This window comes from Candida theae (genome assembly GCF_024610275.1).
Source record: "Candida theae strain CBS 12239 chromosome Unknown scaffold31, whole genome shotgun sequence".
Classification (NCBI taxonomy): domain Eukaryota; kingdom Fungi; phylum Ascomycota; class Pichiomycetes; order Serinales; family Debaryomycetaceae; genus Lodderomyces; species Lodderomyces theae.
In genome coordinates, this window is record NW_026261366.1 from 86,433 (window position 1) to 102,366 (window position 15,934).

The 15,934-nt window shown below is 40.9% G+C and overlaps 6 protein-coding genes and 1 pseudogene across 7 annotated transcripts; 4 read left to right on the forward strand and 3 right to left on the reverse strand. All coding sequences in view use genetic code 12, as the record gives it.

Annotated features, from left to right (window-relative positions):
* Positions 1-217: 217 nt before the first annotated feature.
* Positions 218-2,578, forward strand: ACO1 (aconitate hydratase; the record flags this gene model as incomplete). Its single annotated transcript, XM_051750262.1, has 1 exon — positions 218-2,578. One exon carries the CDS (start codon positions 218-220, stop codon positions 2,576-2,578), a length of 2,361 nt encoding a protein of 786 aa, XP_051610425.1.
* Positions 2,579-2,944: 366 nt separating this feature from the next.
* Positions 2,945-3,334, reverse strand: KGF57_001092 (annotated as a pseudogene). Its single transcript has 2 exons — positions 3,276-3,334; positions 2,945-3,143 (listed from the first exon to the last, which is right to left on the reverse strand). Coding segments are annotated over exons 1-2 (258 nt in total).
* Positions 3,335-3,843: 509 nt separating this feature from the next.
* Positions 3,844-6,923, forward strand: KGF57_001093 (uncharacterized protein; the record flags this gene model as incomplete). The annotated part of the gene is made up of 4 exons (XM_051750263.1): positions 3,844-3,865; positions 4,362-4,401; positions 4,660-6,501; positions 6,746-6,923. The coding sequence occupies 4 exons, from the start codon at positions 3,844-3,846 to the stop codon at positions 6,921-6,923; spliced, it is 2,082 nt and encodes a 693-aa protein (XP_051610426.1).
* A 1,747-nt stretch (positions 6,924-8,670) lies between these two features.
* KGF57_001094 (uncharacterized protein) lies at positions 8,671-9,528 on the forward strand (the record flags this gene model as incomplete). Its single annotated transcript, XM_051750264.1, has 1 exon — positions 8,671-9,528. One exon carries the CDS (start codon positions 8,671-8,673, stop codon positions 9,526-9,528), a length of 858 nt encoding a protein of 285 aa, XP_051610427.1.
* A 179-nt stretch (positions 9,529-9,707) lies between these two features.
* On the reverse strand, positions 9,708-11,546 carry KGF57_001095 (uncharacterized protein; the record flags this gene model as incomplete). The annotated part of the gene is made up of 1 exon (XM_051750265.1): positions 9,708-11,546. The coding sequence occupies one exon, from the start codon at positions 11,544-11,546 to the stop codon at positions 9,708-9,710; it is 1,839 nt and encodes a 612-aa protein (XP_051610428.1).
* Positions 11,547-12,038: 492 nt separating this feature from the next.
* On the reverse strand, positions 12,039-12,764 carry KGF57_001096 (uncharacterized protein; the record flags this gene model as incomplete). Its single annotated transcript, XM_051750266.1, has 2 exons — positions 12,039-12,679; positions 12,734-12,764. The coding sequence occupies 2 exons, from the start codon at positions 12,762-12,764 to the stop codon at positions 12,039-12,041; spliced, it is 672 nt and encodes a 223-aa protein (XP_051610429.1).
* Positions 12,765-13,904: 1,140 nt separating this feature from the next.
* PTC5 (type 2C protein phosphatase) lies at positions 13,905-15,722 on the forward strand (the record flags this gene model as incomplete). Its single annotated transcript, XM_051750267.1, has 1 exon — positions 13,905-15,722. One exon carries the CDS (start codon positions 13,905-13,907, stop codon positions 15,720-15,722), a length of 1,818 nt encoding a protein of 605 aa, XP_051610430.1.
* Positions 15,723-15,934: the final 212 nt, after the last annotated feature.

Consider the following 15,934-nt stretch of genomic DNA (forward strand, 5'->3'; position numbering starts at 1 on the left):
TTTTATATTTTCTATAATTTATTTTTTTTTTTATTTTATTTCTCTCACTCTCTCCCTTCAACTCTTTTGTATAAAAATTTTCCAATTTCTCTCCTCCTCCGAATCTCCTTTCTTTCTTTCTTTCTCTTCTTTCTTCTTTCTTCTTGTTTCAATTAAGAATCAGGTAAATACAGCCTTTTCAGTCATATTTATTCACAAAAGACTAGACAAATCTAATATGTTGTCCGCTTCAAGAACAGCTATTAGAGCAAACCCACGCTCTGTCTCCACCCGTGGTTTGGCTTCTGCTATCAACAGAGACTCAAAAGTCCACCAAAACTTGTTGGAAGACCACTCTTTTATCAACTACAAAAAGAACTTGGAAAATGTTGACATTGTCAAAGCCAGATTAAACAGACCTTTGACTTATGCTGAAAAGGTCTTGTACGGTCACTTGGATGATCCTCATGGACAAGATATCGAAAGAGGTAAATCTTACTTGAAATTGAGACCAGACAGAGTTGCTTGTCAAGATGCTACTGCTCAAATGGCTATTTTGCAATTTATGTCCGCCAACTTGCCTCAAGTTGCTACCCCATCAACCGTTCACTGTGATCACTTGATCCAAGCCCAAGTTGGTGGTCCAAAGGATTTGGCCAGAGCCATTGACTTGAACAAGGAAGTTTACGATTTCTTGGCTTCCGCTTGTGCCAAGTACAACTTGGGTTTCTGGAAACCAGGTTCTGGTATTATCCATCAAATTGTTTTGGAAAACTATGCTTTCCCAGGTGCTTTGTTGATTGGTACTGATTCACACACTCCAAACGCTGGTGGTTTGGGTCAATTGGCTATTGGTGTTGGTGGTGCCGATGCGGTTGATGTCATGTCTGGTCTTGCTTGGGAATTGAAGGCACCAAAGATTATTGGTGTTAACTTGACCGGTAAGATGAGTGGTTGGACTTCACCAAAGGATATCATCTTGAAATTGGCTGGTATTACTACCGTCAAGGGTGGTACTGGTGCCATTGTTGAATATTTCGGTTCAGGTGTCGAAACCTTTTCTTGTACTGGTATGGGTACCATTTGTAATATGGGTGCTGAAATTGGTGCCACCACCTCAGTTTTCCCATACAACAAGTCAATGGATGAGTACTTGGAAGCTACTGGTAGATCTGATATTGCTCAATTTGCTCAACAATACAAGAATGATTACCTTAAGGCTGATGAAGGTTGTGAATATGACCAAGTTATTGAAATTGACTTGAACACTTTGGAACCACACATTAACGGTCCTTTCACTCCAGATTTGGCCACTCCAGTTTCTAAAATGAGAGAAACCGCTATTGCCAACGACTGGCCATTGGATGTCAGAGTTGGTTTGATTGGTTCTTGTACCAACTCTTCTTACGAAGACATGAGCAGAGCTGCTTCCATCATCAAGGATGCCGAAGCTCACGGATTGAAAGCCAAGACCTTGTACACTGTTTCCCCAGGTTCAGAACAAGTTAGAGCTACCATTGCCAGAGATGGCCAATTGAAGACTTTCGAAGACTTTGGTGGTGTCGTTTTGGCCAATGCTTGTGGTCCATGTATCGGTCAATGGGATAGACAAGATGTTAAAAAGGGTGAAAAGAACACCATTGTTTCTTCATTCAACAGAAACTTTACTTCAAGAAACGATGGTAACCCAGCTACCCACGCTTTTGTTGCTTCTCCTGAAATGGCTACTGCTTACGCCATCACTGGTGACTTGGGATTCAACCCAATCACCGATTACTTGGTTGACTCTGAAGGTAAAGAATTCAAATTGAAGGAACCAACTGGTCTCGGTTTGCCACCAAAGGGTTACGACAAGGGTGAAAACACTTACCAAGCCCCACCACAAGACAGAGCTTCTATTGAAGTTGTCATTTCACCAACCTCTGACAGATTGCAAAAATTGACCCCATTCAAGCCATGGGATGGTAAGGATGCCGAGAGATTGCCAATCTTGATCAAAGCTGTTGGTAAAACCACCACCGATCATATCTCAATGGCTGGTCCATGGTTGAAATACCGTGGTCACTTGGAAAACATTTCCAACAACTATATGATTGGTGCTACCAACGCTGAAAATGGTAAAGCCAACGAAGTTAAGAACCACTACACTGGTAAATGGGATGGTGTTCCACAAACCGCTGCTGCATTGAGAGACTCTGGTCACAAGTGGGTTGTCATTGGTGATGAAAACTTTGGTGAAGGTTCATCTAGAGAACACGCTGCTTTGGAACCAAGATTCCTTGGTGGTTTTGCCATTATTACCAAGTCATTTGCCCGTATCCACGAAACCAACTTGAAGAAACAAGGTTTGTTGCCATTGAACTTTACCAACGTTGCTGACTATGACAAGATTAACCCAACTGACGAAATTGATTTGCTTGGTTTGACCGAATTGGCTCCAGGTAAGAATGTCATTATGAGAGTTCATCCAAAGGATGGTGAAGCTTGGGAAACCGAATTGTCACACACCTACAACGATGAACAAATCGAATGGTTCAAGTACGGTTCAGCCTTGAACAAGATGGCTGCCGTTGCTGCTGAAAAAGCTGGTAAGAAATAAGCGTGAGGGAGAGACAAAGAAAGGATTTTCCACAATCTTCTTTTTTTTTAAATGTACATTATTTATCAATATTATCTCCTCTTGTATATTTCTCTAGTTATTTGTTTCATGGTTGTTTAACGTATATATTCAATAACAAATTTAGTTTTATTTATAATGATCATGTAAACGATGTTAGAGGCTAGCAACATGGAAAGCGATTACCAATGTGTTGATGCTCTATATACAATATCTACAACACCTGGGTGCACTGGTCTCGTCAATACGCGATATGCCATTTGCACTCGTTAGAGCAATCACAACCCCCTCCCCTCACCCTTCTCTCTCTCTTTCTCGCTCCCTCTCCAAGCCATTCCAATCATTGACTCATCGATCCCTGGGTCTATTCTCCTCCAAATGTCCCTTCAACTCCTCCAAACTAGCCTTATCCAGACTCGAAAAATTCAGCTCTGGATCAACAACAGCCGCCCACTTTTGTTTCAAATCGGACCATGACGCCACTTCATCCCGGGGGATTTCCGACTTGTATTTGTCCTTCAAGTTTCCGTCCTTATCTAATTGCTCTCTATACGCGCAGGTCGCAGATGAGGTTAGTAATTTGAAGGTAAGATTTCACCACTAATGTAGTTATGGTGGTGCTTGTTAGATGTGATGATGAACGTACAAAATGAGGGGTTTCCAAAAATTAACTCCGAACCACCACGATGCTATAATTGCGACTCCACCAACAACGAGTTTGCCTCCGCTGGATGACATTTTTTTGGGTACTTCTTGAACGGTGGAATCGTAAGTTGTCACAATGATTATATTTTTTTTTTTCTTGATCCAATCTTTGTCGTGTAGTGATTTGGCTTCAAAAAGGAACACACTAAATGGACTTGTAACTGACTCTTTCAATACCTTCCAAGCAGAAGATTTGGTAATTATTGATTGGGATACGCTGGCTATGGAGTTCTTTTTGAGTGTGGTTTGGAGCTTTCTTGAGAACGTAAAAATCTCTAATTTATGCAAATACATGGGGTGGGAAACGTATTCATATTCATATTCTACCTTCTTCTTCTATTTCTTCCTTTCGACAGATTAAGGTTAAATCTTCCGTGTTTATACTCATCTCGAATCCCTTAACTTTGTCCTGTGTGTGGAATAATGGAGTTTCGTCACAACACATGAATTGAGCATTTCTTAAAAGCATTTTGGCGAAACTGTCACGTGTGTGGCTTCCAGTGGCGAAGGTTGTATACTTTCTAGGAACTTCTTAGACAGCTATGATAGTCAATAATTTAAGAGGTATGATTGATATTTAGTTGACTCTGGTACTTGCGTCAAAACTTGTGATAATTCTACTCTATCAAAATCTGTATTTGTGCGATTTAGGAACAGAAATCCATACCAGAGTATACACTCAATTAAACACTGATTTCACCACACACCATCTGACACCAACACATTAACCACTTCAAATCCACAGTTGAGCAACATCACTGATGTGGTGCAAATTGTTTTTCACAAACCAGCCGTTCCTGCACTCGTCATTCCAAACTACATACTCTTTACGATGTATTGCAATGTGTGCTGCAAAAAATCGAGTTCGCACAAGCTAGACACAGGAGGGACACGAAACAGGCACACAGGACTAATCGTATCCATAAATGCATGCTTGTCTGTTGCTAATAGAGTCAGAAGTGAGCACAAGATAAAGACAGCCATGGTTTTCAAAGAGTCTTGCTTCACTACAATGCCAACGATTCGGAAGTGACTAGTTTACTCAGATAATATAGTTTAGATTCATCACATCAATTCAATAATGTACCTATACAGCCTATGTACGATACGTACCAGTCAACTCTCATAATCAACACTCCTACCCTCAATTCAAGTCACTCATTCTTCTTCCTGGTAGTTTTCTGTAATAAGTGCTCTGTTTTTCCCCCGAAGCATATCAAAATTTCAGTCCACAAATACACATCATAAAAGAATTCCCCCTTTTCCTCTTCTTCTTCCTCCTCCTTTCCCTTTCTTCTTCTTCTTCTTCTCCTCATCATCATGTCACCCCAATACGCCGCTACTAAGCGCACACGTAGCCTGCGTATTATCGTTACTCGCCACTCAGTGGATAAAATGAAAATGTTCACAATCATGACGAGTAGTAAACCAGTCCCAGTTGCAAATGCAACTAACCAATTGGTCCCGGATCACTCCAAGTCCGAGACTAATGATGATCACCACCACCACCACCACCACCACCACCATCACCATAATCACCACCACCACCAAGACCAAAACCACCATGTAAACAACGAAATTCAAAATGAGAAAGTTTTCGAGCAACACATCACCTCGAATTCGAAAACTGAGATGATTGAAGTTCCCGTTGATAACAAGGTTCAATTTGGATTGCAGGATGAATGCAACATTCCGGCAAGAGACGAATCTGATGAGTCAAAAATTTGTTTTGAAACACCATTGAGTTGCACAAAAGACGCACCAGATGAAAAGATCACCAGCTCCGAAGCCCCATTAAGTGTGACAGGGGATAAGCTGGACGAGCCGGAAGTACCTGATCCTGTCGATGTTGAACAGCGAGAAATCCCGACCGAGAAAAAGTCTCCTCCTGAATTGGAAAAAAGTGAGGGTGAACAGCACTTGAAGTCAGTCGACAACAACAACAACAACAGCAACAACAGCAATGAGAATGAAAATGTTGCTGATTGTAAAGAGACGTGCTTGGCTCCTCCTGAAACTGTCCCTGTTGCAAGTGACTTGAAACCAAAAGCCAAATGGAAGGCAAGGTTGAGTCAGAAATGGTCCAAGATTGGATCTGCTATGAAGTCCAAAGCCGAGGACAAGCAGACTGCGAACTGTGAGACCAGAGGGACAGACAATTCGGAGAAGCCTCCCTTCAAGGACAAGTTGAGGTCATTGTTTGGGAAAAAGCGCATGAGATTTGAAACCACGGGTGAAGTAGTGGTTTTGTTTGATGCCGACGACTACAAAGATGAAGATCAAGAGTTGTTTGTAGTCGATGATGAGGCTGAAGAGTGTTGTACTGCAACCAACACCACCCGCGTTGATGACCCAGGAGCGAATTCGAACTCGGGAGCTATTGAATTGCCAATCGAAAATCGTGATAGCAATGAAGTTACTGGTACTGTTGTCGAAGGCAATAATGAGAATGCTCAGCACGAGGTTGAAGCTTCGCCACTGGTGTCAACTTGTCTGAAAGCTGAACTTGAATTGAAGGCAGTTAAGGAGGAGTTGGCTTTGACGAAAGAGATCCTAGAGTTGACTAGGCAGGAATTGAGATTGACGAGAGAAGATTTAGAATTGACAAGGATTAAAGCTGAAGCTGTTGGTTCTGAAACAAAACCTGCCTGTCTTGAGAGACAAGTTGCTGCTCCTGAAAGCGAAGCTGCTGCTCCTGAAAGTGAGATTCCTGAATTGATAACTGTTCCCCCTCCACCAAGACCTGCTACCCAAGACATTCCAATGAAGGGTAAGAATGCCAGACTCAAGAGGATTTGGAGCAAGGTAAAGAAGCCTTTCAAGAAGCGTGCTCGTGTTGCTGACGCCACTGTGAATGCCCAGGATTGTGATGACGATTTGTTGTCTCCTTATGCTGGCCATGAGTTGAATCATCCTCATTCTGAACACGCTATGATCTCCCCTGCAATTGACACTGCAGAAGCTGGTTGTGAAAATGAAGGTGCAACCGCAGATGTGTCCGATGTTTGCAAGAAAGGCAAACGCAAGGGTAGACAGAAGAGAAAGCGTACTGACAAACCAGGCGAGGAAGAGATGCCAGCTGAAAGTGGGTCGGCAAGTGAATTCGAAGAAATCGACCTTCTGGAGCCGCAGACTGGAAACAGCCAGCTCGGAAACAATGGCACCGGGGTTCAGGATACTGGACAAGAATGGAGGACAAAGTGGCGCAAGTTTTGCGAAAGGGTCCGAACCATGTTCAGAAGAAGAACCAAAGTCGATTCCCGCTGATGGCAACAATGAGGTTTTGGATGACGTTGTTTTGCTACACCTCGATGTTGGAGTTTGACCAAGATGTTGGTCAGTTGTTTTTTTTATTTTTATTTTTTTTGGTATGCGCGGTTTTTGTGGCAGACGGATTATAGACCAAGACCTGTTGATGGTCAGACCAAGTGGTTCAAGTTATAGGCACATTGATACTCCTTGTGAAGTTGACGAGTCCAGCAGTGTGGCGTGGTTGTTTGAACGTACTGCACCAGCACCCGAGAGATATGAACGGCGTGTCTGGATGATGGACTCGGAGAGAGGATGTATCAGTGTTGATGACGATGAAGTTGAACAAGCAGAATTCATCGGCCCAACTTGAAGGAATCGGAGAATGGTATTTGTCTCAGTTGAATATGTCATGTTGAGAGATTTTGGATGAATCAATTGTACCTGAGGATGATGATGATGATGTTGTTGTTGTTGTTGTTGTTGTTGTTGGTACTTGATGACATGAGACATACTATGAAAACCTTGACAAGAGCAGTGGCGACGTTGGACTGAATCTTAAGAATAGAGGGTTGTGATGTGAGTTTCATTGAAAGTTGGCAGAAGTTATTGGGATACTACGCAAGTTGTTGCATTTTCGGCGGGAGCTGTCACGATAATTGATGACCAGAGATGAAGGTAGCTGACCCGTGCCGCAAGAAGTATTCCCAAGCCCACAGACAGAAACTCAGCCATGAATACAACCCTCTGCATGTTTAGTCCAACACATGTGCAATGAGGAAAGGACAAACCAGAATACGGCAGACGCGTTGAAGAGAGTACATCAGTTATGGCAAAGCATAAAAGACACTGGGGGGACCTCTGAGCCACCATTTTGGTGGGAGAAACAAAGCGACACCCCGTGAGTATCACAAGACCGTTCTAGGAACGTCTTTCATGGGGCCGCTTCTCCTTTAACACCGGATGGGTTCGCGCTTGGGGAAACCCAGAGTTGTAATGAAGCCACGAAACTGAACGATTGATTGTGTGTTAAAAACCGTTGTACCCAAAAAATCAAAATTACTAAAAGATCAAAATAATTTAAAAAAAAACAAAAAAACAAAACATTGTATCATTTTAAAAAATCAGCACAATCTTTCAACTCGTCAGTGAAGTCTTGCCTGTGATGGTTCTTTCCATGATGTCGCATTGTTTCTTGTCAAAACCCCCCCCCCCTCCGAATGGGTCCCAATTTTGGTCATAATCTGCAGCGCGAGTTACCAAAAAATTTGCATTTACTACACAATTTTTTTCTACTCAGTTTGAGTTGAGTTATTTGTTGGACGTTTGTTTTTGGAAAAGGGGATAGAGGGTAGTTTGGAGTCTGCCCTCTTTGTGGATGTCAATGAATCAGACGTGAAGCGGAGATGTGTCCGTTGATAGTTTCGATTCTTTGCTACATTTTATGTTTTTTATATTTGTTTGTCCAATTGACATCTACATCCTAATCTTTCTCTCATCTCGCGCATCTCTATCCATTGTAGTGCTCTGTTGGATTGGAGTGAAGGTGGTAGTGGTACATGCCAATGTCTTGAATCTTGGATCAACAGGTGGAGCAGTTACAGCCTAGATCAGACGCGACCAAGGGATCTCAAACATTTTAGCGTTTCTTATTGTGGGATACCACGCCTGACTCCTTCTCCTGGTGTTTCTAATTAATAATATGCGTATAGTAAGTTGAGTCAATAATACATACAAGCGTTTATTACATCATAACTGATACCTTGCAGTTAAACTGACATTCTGTATATGTCAGTTGTTTCTTGTTGTTGTTGTTGTTCTACCGAGATGGTTCAGTTCTTCCGAAAGTTACACAAACAAGAAATACAGTGTGACCAGAAAAAGAAACGATACTCCTAATCATCTGCAAATGTAACACAATCTCATTTTATGCCAAATATGGAGTTTCACCGAATATAAGTCTATGTGTATATAACATATATACAGTCACGATGAGGCGCATCAGCAGCATATAAATACTTTGGTAGAATTCCAACAAGACATCACCTATTCATTCATTGCTTATTTTTTCTTATCAATCATAAAGCTACTGTTAAACTATATTCAAATCTACTTCAATAATGACCGTTTCACCATATCAATCACTCATCAAGCCAGATACTGATACCAACAGAGAGGTTCCAACCAAACCATTCAACTTGTCCAAAAACATAACAGAGAGATTTTCTTTAAAGGGTAAAGTCACAGTCATCACCGGTGGAGCTGGTGCTATTGGTTCTGCCATTGCTGAGGGTTACGCTCAAGCCGGTGGCGATGTTGTAATTTTGGACCATGCTCATAGCGATAATGGATTGAGTAAGAGATTGACCGCTGTTTATGGTGTTAGATCAGAATTTTACCAAATTGACGTCACTAGCGCTGAACAAGTTAAGGAAGTTGTTGCCAAGATTGAAGAAAAATTTGGAACAATTGATGTGTTTGTTGCCAATGCTGGTATTGCTTGGTACACTGGGTCCATTCTTAATGAAGATTCCACCCCTGAAAACTGGAGAAAAGTATTTGATGTCAACGTTAATGGTGTCTTTTACTGCGCCAAATATGCCGGACAAATTTTCAAAAAGAAGGGTTCGGGATCTTTTATCATTACTGCCTCAATGTCAGCCCACATTAACAACGTTCCAAATTACCAAACTGCATACAATTCAGCAAAAGCTGCCGTTATGCATATGGCCAAGGGTTTGGCGGTTGAGTTTGCTGGATTTGCTAGAGTCAATTCAGTGAGTCCTGGGTACACAAACACATTGTTGTCAGCACCAATACCGACTGAACAAAGAGCTAAATGGTGGGGCCTTACACCAATGGGAAGAGAAGCCGAAACTGACGAATTGGTTGGTGCTTATTTGTACTTGGCTAGTGATGCATCAAGTTTCACTAACGGTTCTGATATCAGAGTTGATGGTGGTTATTGCTGTGTATAAAAGTACTTAGTTTTGTTGGGAAAATAGGAGTTACGGGATAATAACGTTTGAACTTGAATGCTTGGTTTGTGCAAGAGTTAAACTACGACTGGGGCTACTTCCTAATCTTTGTTGAGTCGCGAAGACAAGCATATTATTCAGTTAATAGAGTAGAATCTCTACCATTGCGAGTTGACTATTTACTCCCTTTCACTGGCTTTATACTGTATAAATCTGTCCAAATTTATCCATGTCTCTTCCATTTTCACCTTCATGTGTGGCTGTTTACTTTTGTCAACCCTTTTGTAGATTTCCTTGATCCTAGGCTCAAAGTCTCTCAATAACGTCAAATAATTGTGTTGTACAAAGATTGGATAATCATAATCAAAGTCTTTATCTCCAAAAATATCATAAATGGCATTTAATGACTCAATAATAACTTCCAAATTTCTTGCGCTTTGAGGCTCGTGACAAGCAGCTTTTAATGAATTGATTAAAAATTGGGAAATCTCAAAAGTGATCTCGATGTTGTTGACAATTGGGGCAATAGATCCCAATAAACCAATAACGTTCAAGAATGCATTTGCATTGCCATTGTTTGCTTGTACTTGCTGAAGTCTTGAAATAAATTCGGGAGGTATTTTGTCGACAATTTGTGGGCCCAAACTCTTTACAATTGCCCAAAGGATGCCCAAACTTTCAAGCTGTAGGTTCTCATCTTGAATCGATAGTATTATATCCCACAACTGCAATGATTTCTCAAACCAAGAGACTGGAAGGTGCTCACTACTCAATATAAGCCAGGAAAAGTTGTTAATCGCACCAACAATTTGCTCTCCCAATTGCAAAATATTTGCCTTCAATTCAAACTTGAAAAGTTGAACCAACATTGGCTCTATCTGTTCAAACAACACCGTTTGCAAAGTCCCTGACAAATTGAGAGCTTTCTCTGGGGCGTCTTCGCTAATTGACAAGTATTCGAGCACTGCAGTAATAATACTCAAGCCAATCTCAATAGTTGATAAATCTCTTTTGGTTTCTGCCTTGGTTTCATTTCCCCCTGATAAATCTTTTTCCAATGTGTTTGCGTCCTTCTTAATTGGCTCATTGGCATTGTTTGGATGTGCGATGGACTCGATGCGTTCCTGAAGTTTTTGCAAATCGGTGCTGGTTACAATGGCAAACACATTGTGCAAGATCTCTCCTAACACGACTTGCTTATTAGCGTGAATTGACTCCAACACTTCATAATTATTGAACTTGATACCTTCGACGTAAACTTTTGCCAAACTGCTGGTTGACTCATTCACAAAAGATATCAATTTATCCCAATGTTCAAATCTTTCCAACTTTTCGACAAACTCAACAGACTCAGTAGAGAATTCATAAATAAACTCCAACAATGCGTCGAATAATTTGTTTGTAACTCTCAAGCCTCTATTAATGTGTCCATCAATGATTTTCAAAACAAAGTCAAGTATAGGGTCAATCTTGCTGAGCACTGAGTCGTACATTGACTCATCTCCACTAGCAAGAACCAATATCAAACTCAATATATTCTCCGTAAAATCATATAGTAGTTGCAATTTGGATTTATCCTTCTCGACATTCCCTTTTTCCAATAAAAATTTAAATGACTCGTCAATTTTGTTTAATGCACTCTCTATGCTTGTCCATATTCCCTGTCTCCATAAATATTTCGTCACATCATATCCTTCTTCGATTCCCAAATTTCTCAATAATCCATATGCTTCCACGATAATTTCATCGTTGGAGTCGTTCAAACAAGTTTGCATCACGACAGACACCACTTTCTCTTTGAGTAGTAAGCTTCTCATACGAGCATCTTCAGAAAGTATGGTTATTGCGCCCAAAGCCATCGATTTTTCATTTGGTGTGGTGGAATGAAGCTTGTTTACAAGGGGTTGAATTTTTGATGTTCTAGTTGACTCATCTTTTTTGAGATCTTGTTGCGACTTGGATGCGATTGGGTTCAATCTTGCTTTCTGGTTCTTTCTACCCTTTTTTAGCTTCCCCATGATTAGATGCGCTAGTGTGATGAGCACTGACTCCCTCCGTATTCTATGGATTAATCTTTTTTTTTTTTTTTTTTTTTTTTTTTTTTTTTTTTTCTTTTCTTTTTTCCTCAATTTTTTTGGTTCTGTTGTCTCCATTTCCTCATCGTACAGCAATTGCGATGATGCTGATGCGCATAAGGAGGGGAGAGACAGGAGAGATTTTGCAACCATCGAATTGATACACTTTGGCTTACTATTAACACACTCAAAGTGCGATGTATATTCATTAGCTAAAGGAATCAACTATAGATATGAAGAAATAAAAGCAACCGAATGACCACAAACTGTAGCAATTGCAAACAGTTTGCAACGAGGAACAACACAAATAAGCCAGGAAATAAGCCTTCCACACTGTTCTAACAAATAAGAAGACAATCGACTTCAAAGACCGATGTGGGAGAAAACTGCACTAAGAATGCATCCTTTAGCTGAACCCCTCTCAAAAACACAGAACTAGTAGCTAACCTTGATCACAACGAGCTCGACGCTTCTTGAATTGGATGTGATTGGTTTATCGTACAATTTCCAAATGGTTGAGGATGCTTGTGAGTTCCAAAATGTGGTTTTACCATTCAATGCCAACAAAGGATACCCGTTTTGATACACAATTGAAAAGCCACTGGTGTATAAAGCATCAGGTTGGACAGGGTAATCAAATTGAAATTGGTGATTAGCAACTATGGAACCAATTTTCCCGTGAGAGTCCTTCAACACTGTGTTTTTCAAAGTAAAGACTGGTAACCAAGACTGGTAACTGATAGTAAATGCATTTGGGTGATAGTTAGCTCCATTCTCGTCAGAATCACCATCACCATCGCCATCACCATAGCCACGTTTCCAACCTGAATGACAAGTAGGTTCGGAACCGTCTTCAGTAACTGGCTGGGTAGTAAAAGTTTGGCGGTGTCCATCCCATTGTGGTTTGGAAGGTGGGTAGTACTTGATATGATCATATTCAAGCTGACCATCTCCCTCTTGGAATGTTAACCAGATTTGACCGTCAATCTTGACACCCAAGGTGAACTTATCAGGGTATTGCGGTTTTGGATGTTGCAGCGTAGGTGGTGTGACTGGCGTTGGATGAGGGTAGTAATCTTCACCGCCGCCACCACGTTTGACCAAACTTGCTTAAGAAACAGCTAATAAACCAAAAGTAGCAAAAATTGAGGAGGATTTCATGTTGTCGGTGTGGTCCTTGAAGGTAAGGATATTGAATGAGGGCAACCATTAATCAGAAGGACATGGAGCTTGTATTTATAAGCCAGAAAAGCGACATACTCTTTCAAGTTTGTGCTCTTCTTTCAGAAATCTGTTTCTGTACTCTGACTGACTTTCCCAAGCTTGGATTCATAATCGACACCTCCCCTCGCTCCTAATTGGTGAATATTCAGCAAACATTAGTAAGAAATGGCCAACATTAGAGCTCTGGTCGATTCCACCTGAGCCACCACAATTTCGCATCAAGAGACATTCAGTGCTCTTTTTCCACCTGGGATGGGTAAGTGGCTTCAGTTTTAGACTGTGTAAACTGAGTCTTCATAGACTAAAGTGTAGTCAAATTGACGGAAACAAGTTTTGTGGCTGGTAAAGATGCAATGTGTACCACGAAATTGCAAATTTTGTCACCTGCGACAAGGTCTTGTCCACAGTGCCAATTTAACACATCTATTCTTGCTGAGTTCACTTTTACAACCATTTTGCCTAGATGCCTACTATGAAGCCATAACACTTTGCCAAGCGAAATGTTTGTGGATGCGCTTCAATTTCAATCTTCTTAAGTAATGGTATTGAGGCTGTTTTTGGATTTGGAGATATCCATTACATGTGCCATGATGTGTGACCACACTACACCACACAACGCCACACTACACCACACTACACCAAAGACAGACGCCATTTTACAGATTAGATTGTGCGTGTCTATACCAATTACATATATGTAAATGGATAGCTTACAATATTCTTATATGCAGTAGCAACAGATAAAAAGTAGAATTTCTTATTGGAGAAGTAGAAGTCACAGTCTCTCTCTCTCTCTCTTTCTCTCATAACCACTCGACAACAAATCCCATAGCATCTGATATATACAACTTGTGTCTATACAAACTTGTGTCTATACAAAATCACCACACACAATCACCCTTTGTTGCATCTATTCCTACCAGTGCTAACACCCCTCAAACAAATTTCATAGGTTTGCATTCTGCTTATTGGTGTTGTTACTCTATAGGTTACCAAGTATATTACACACACACACACACACACCACCACCACCATCACCTAAATTCTATCTTATAAGCACCGCCGATAATGTCCCATATGTTGTCAACTAGACCGAAGTTTCTATACCTCACCAACAAACAACTACAAACAATCAGCAAGAGACTTATATCGTCCACCTCCAAAACATCAATCAATTCTTCCAAGTTACTAAACTTATCAAAGACATTCTTCCGATCACTTCCCAAAACTGATCAACAACAGTACCTGAAACAGAGCAAGAATGTGGCTCTTGTGTCTGGCATCATAATAGTTGGATCATACATTGCTTTCAACCAATCAAATTACTATAGTTTGGATACATTGCCACTGCTGCCCCCATCATCTCAAGTCACGGCGGCGGCGGCGGCGGCAGCAGCAGCAGCAGCAGCAGCAGGAACTGCAGCAAACCCCACGGCAGGCTCATTTGCAAAACCAAAATTGTTGGAGGACAAGAAGCTATTTTCGACTTCGACGTCCTCAATGCACCAAGAGAATAGCATTAGCCATCAACAGCACAAAGAAGGCATCTTTTTGTTGAATGATGAACAAGTTGATGCAAAGTTGCGCCAATTTGAAGAAAGCTATTTTGTTAATCGTGGCAAGGGGGTCATGAGGTATGATATATGTCAATTGCCATCAAACTCGCCCATTGAAGATGATAGAGCTGAAGAAATTATACAAGTACCAATTTTGCAAGATAATAACATTAAAACCACTACTGATTGGTTATTTTTTGGCGTGTTTGATGGGCATGGTGGTTGGACTACTAGTTCCAAATTGAGAGATGAGCTAATAAATTATGTGATAAATGAGTTGGGTACCATTTATAAACCTGTGCAAGGCGAAGAGAATCTCAGATATGTACCAAACAGTGCCACTATTGACCAAGCCATAAGGAATGGGTTTTTGAAGTTGGATCACGAAATTGTCAACAAAAACATTGAAAAATTGCTCACTGATGGAAATAAAGCCAAAGCTGCGGAATTGTTGATGCCTGCATTATCAGGATCTTGTGCATTATTGTCGTTTTACGATACAAATTCCAAAATGCTTAAAGTTGCAGTGACGGGAGACTCTAGAGCCATATTGGGCTCGTTCAAGAATAATCATTGGACTGCTAGACAGTTGAGCATCGATCAAACCGGTTCAAATCCAACTGAGGTGGCAAGAATCATTAGTGAACATCCAGATGAGCCAAAAGTTATACGAAATGGACGTGTCTTGGGCAGTCTTGAACCCACTAGGGCTTTTGGTGATTGTCGATACAAGCTTCCCGCTTCAATACAAGAACGTATATATAAGCAATTCTTTGGCAAGAGGCTACCCAACCATTTAACATCTCCTCCATACGTTACAGCTGAACCAGTTATCACGACCACAAAAATCAATCCCGACAATAATGATTTTTTGGTCATGGCAAGTGATGGATTATATGAGATGTTGACGAATGAGGAAATTGTTGGATTAGTAGTCAAGTGGATGGAAAGGGAAAAGATGGTTAAGCCGCAAAAGTCATTTTGGAACTTTTTCGGCAAAGTTGGTGAAAACAAACTTCCTGAGGTGGAAGACATCACCATGGACAAGGCCAGTAAGAAACCAATTAGGAAATCTACCGGTGGAGGCAGTTTCTTGTTGCAAGATAAAAACGTGTCGACGCATTTAATTCGAAATGCATTGTCGAATGGAGGGTCGAAAGAGCAAACGTCAATGATTATATCGATACCTAACCCTGTATCGAGGAGGTATCGTGATGATTTGACTGTGACGGTTGTGTTTTTTGGTAATGATTTGAAGGAGGCTAATGAAAATGGCACTTTGGAAATCAATGCTAGTGCAACTGCCGGTGGGGTTGGTGCTTCTAAGCCTAAATTATAGAGGAAAGCTTCGTGAGATTGGTTTTATGGAACGCAGAGAAGAGAGAAGTCGTAAATATATTATTCTGGTGTTTATAGATATGTTCGTAATTCAAAACAAAAAGCTTGATTTTGAAACTGGGTTGCAAAAAAATGCCTTTGAAACTAATGACTACACGACACTCAAGGGGTAAGAAGACCATGCTGCTACACACACTTATAAGCTTCATTCTG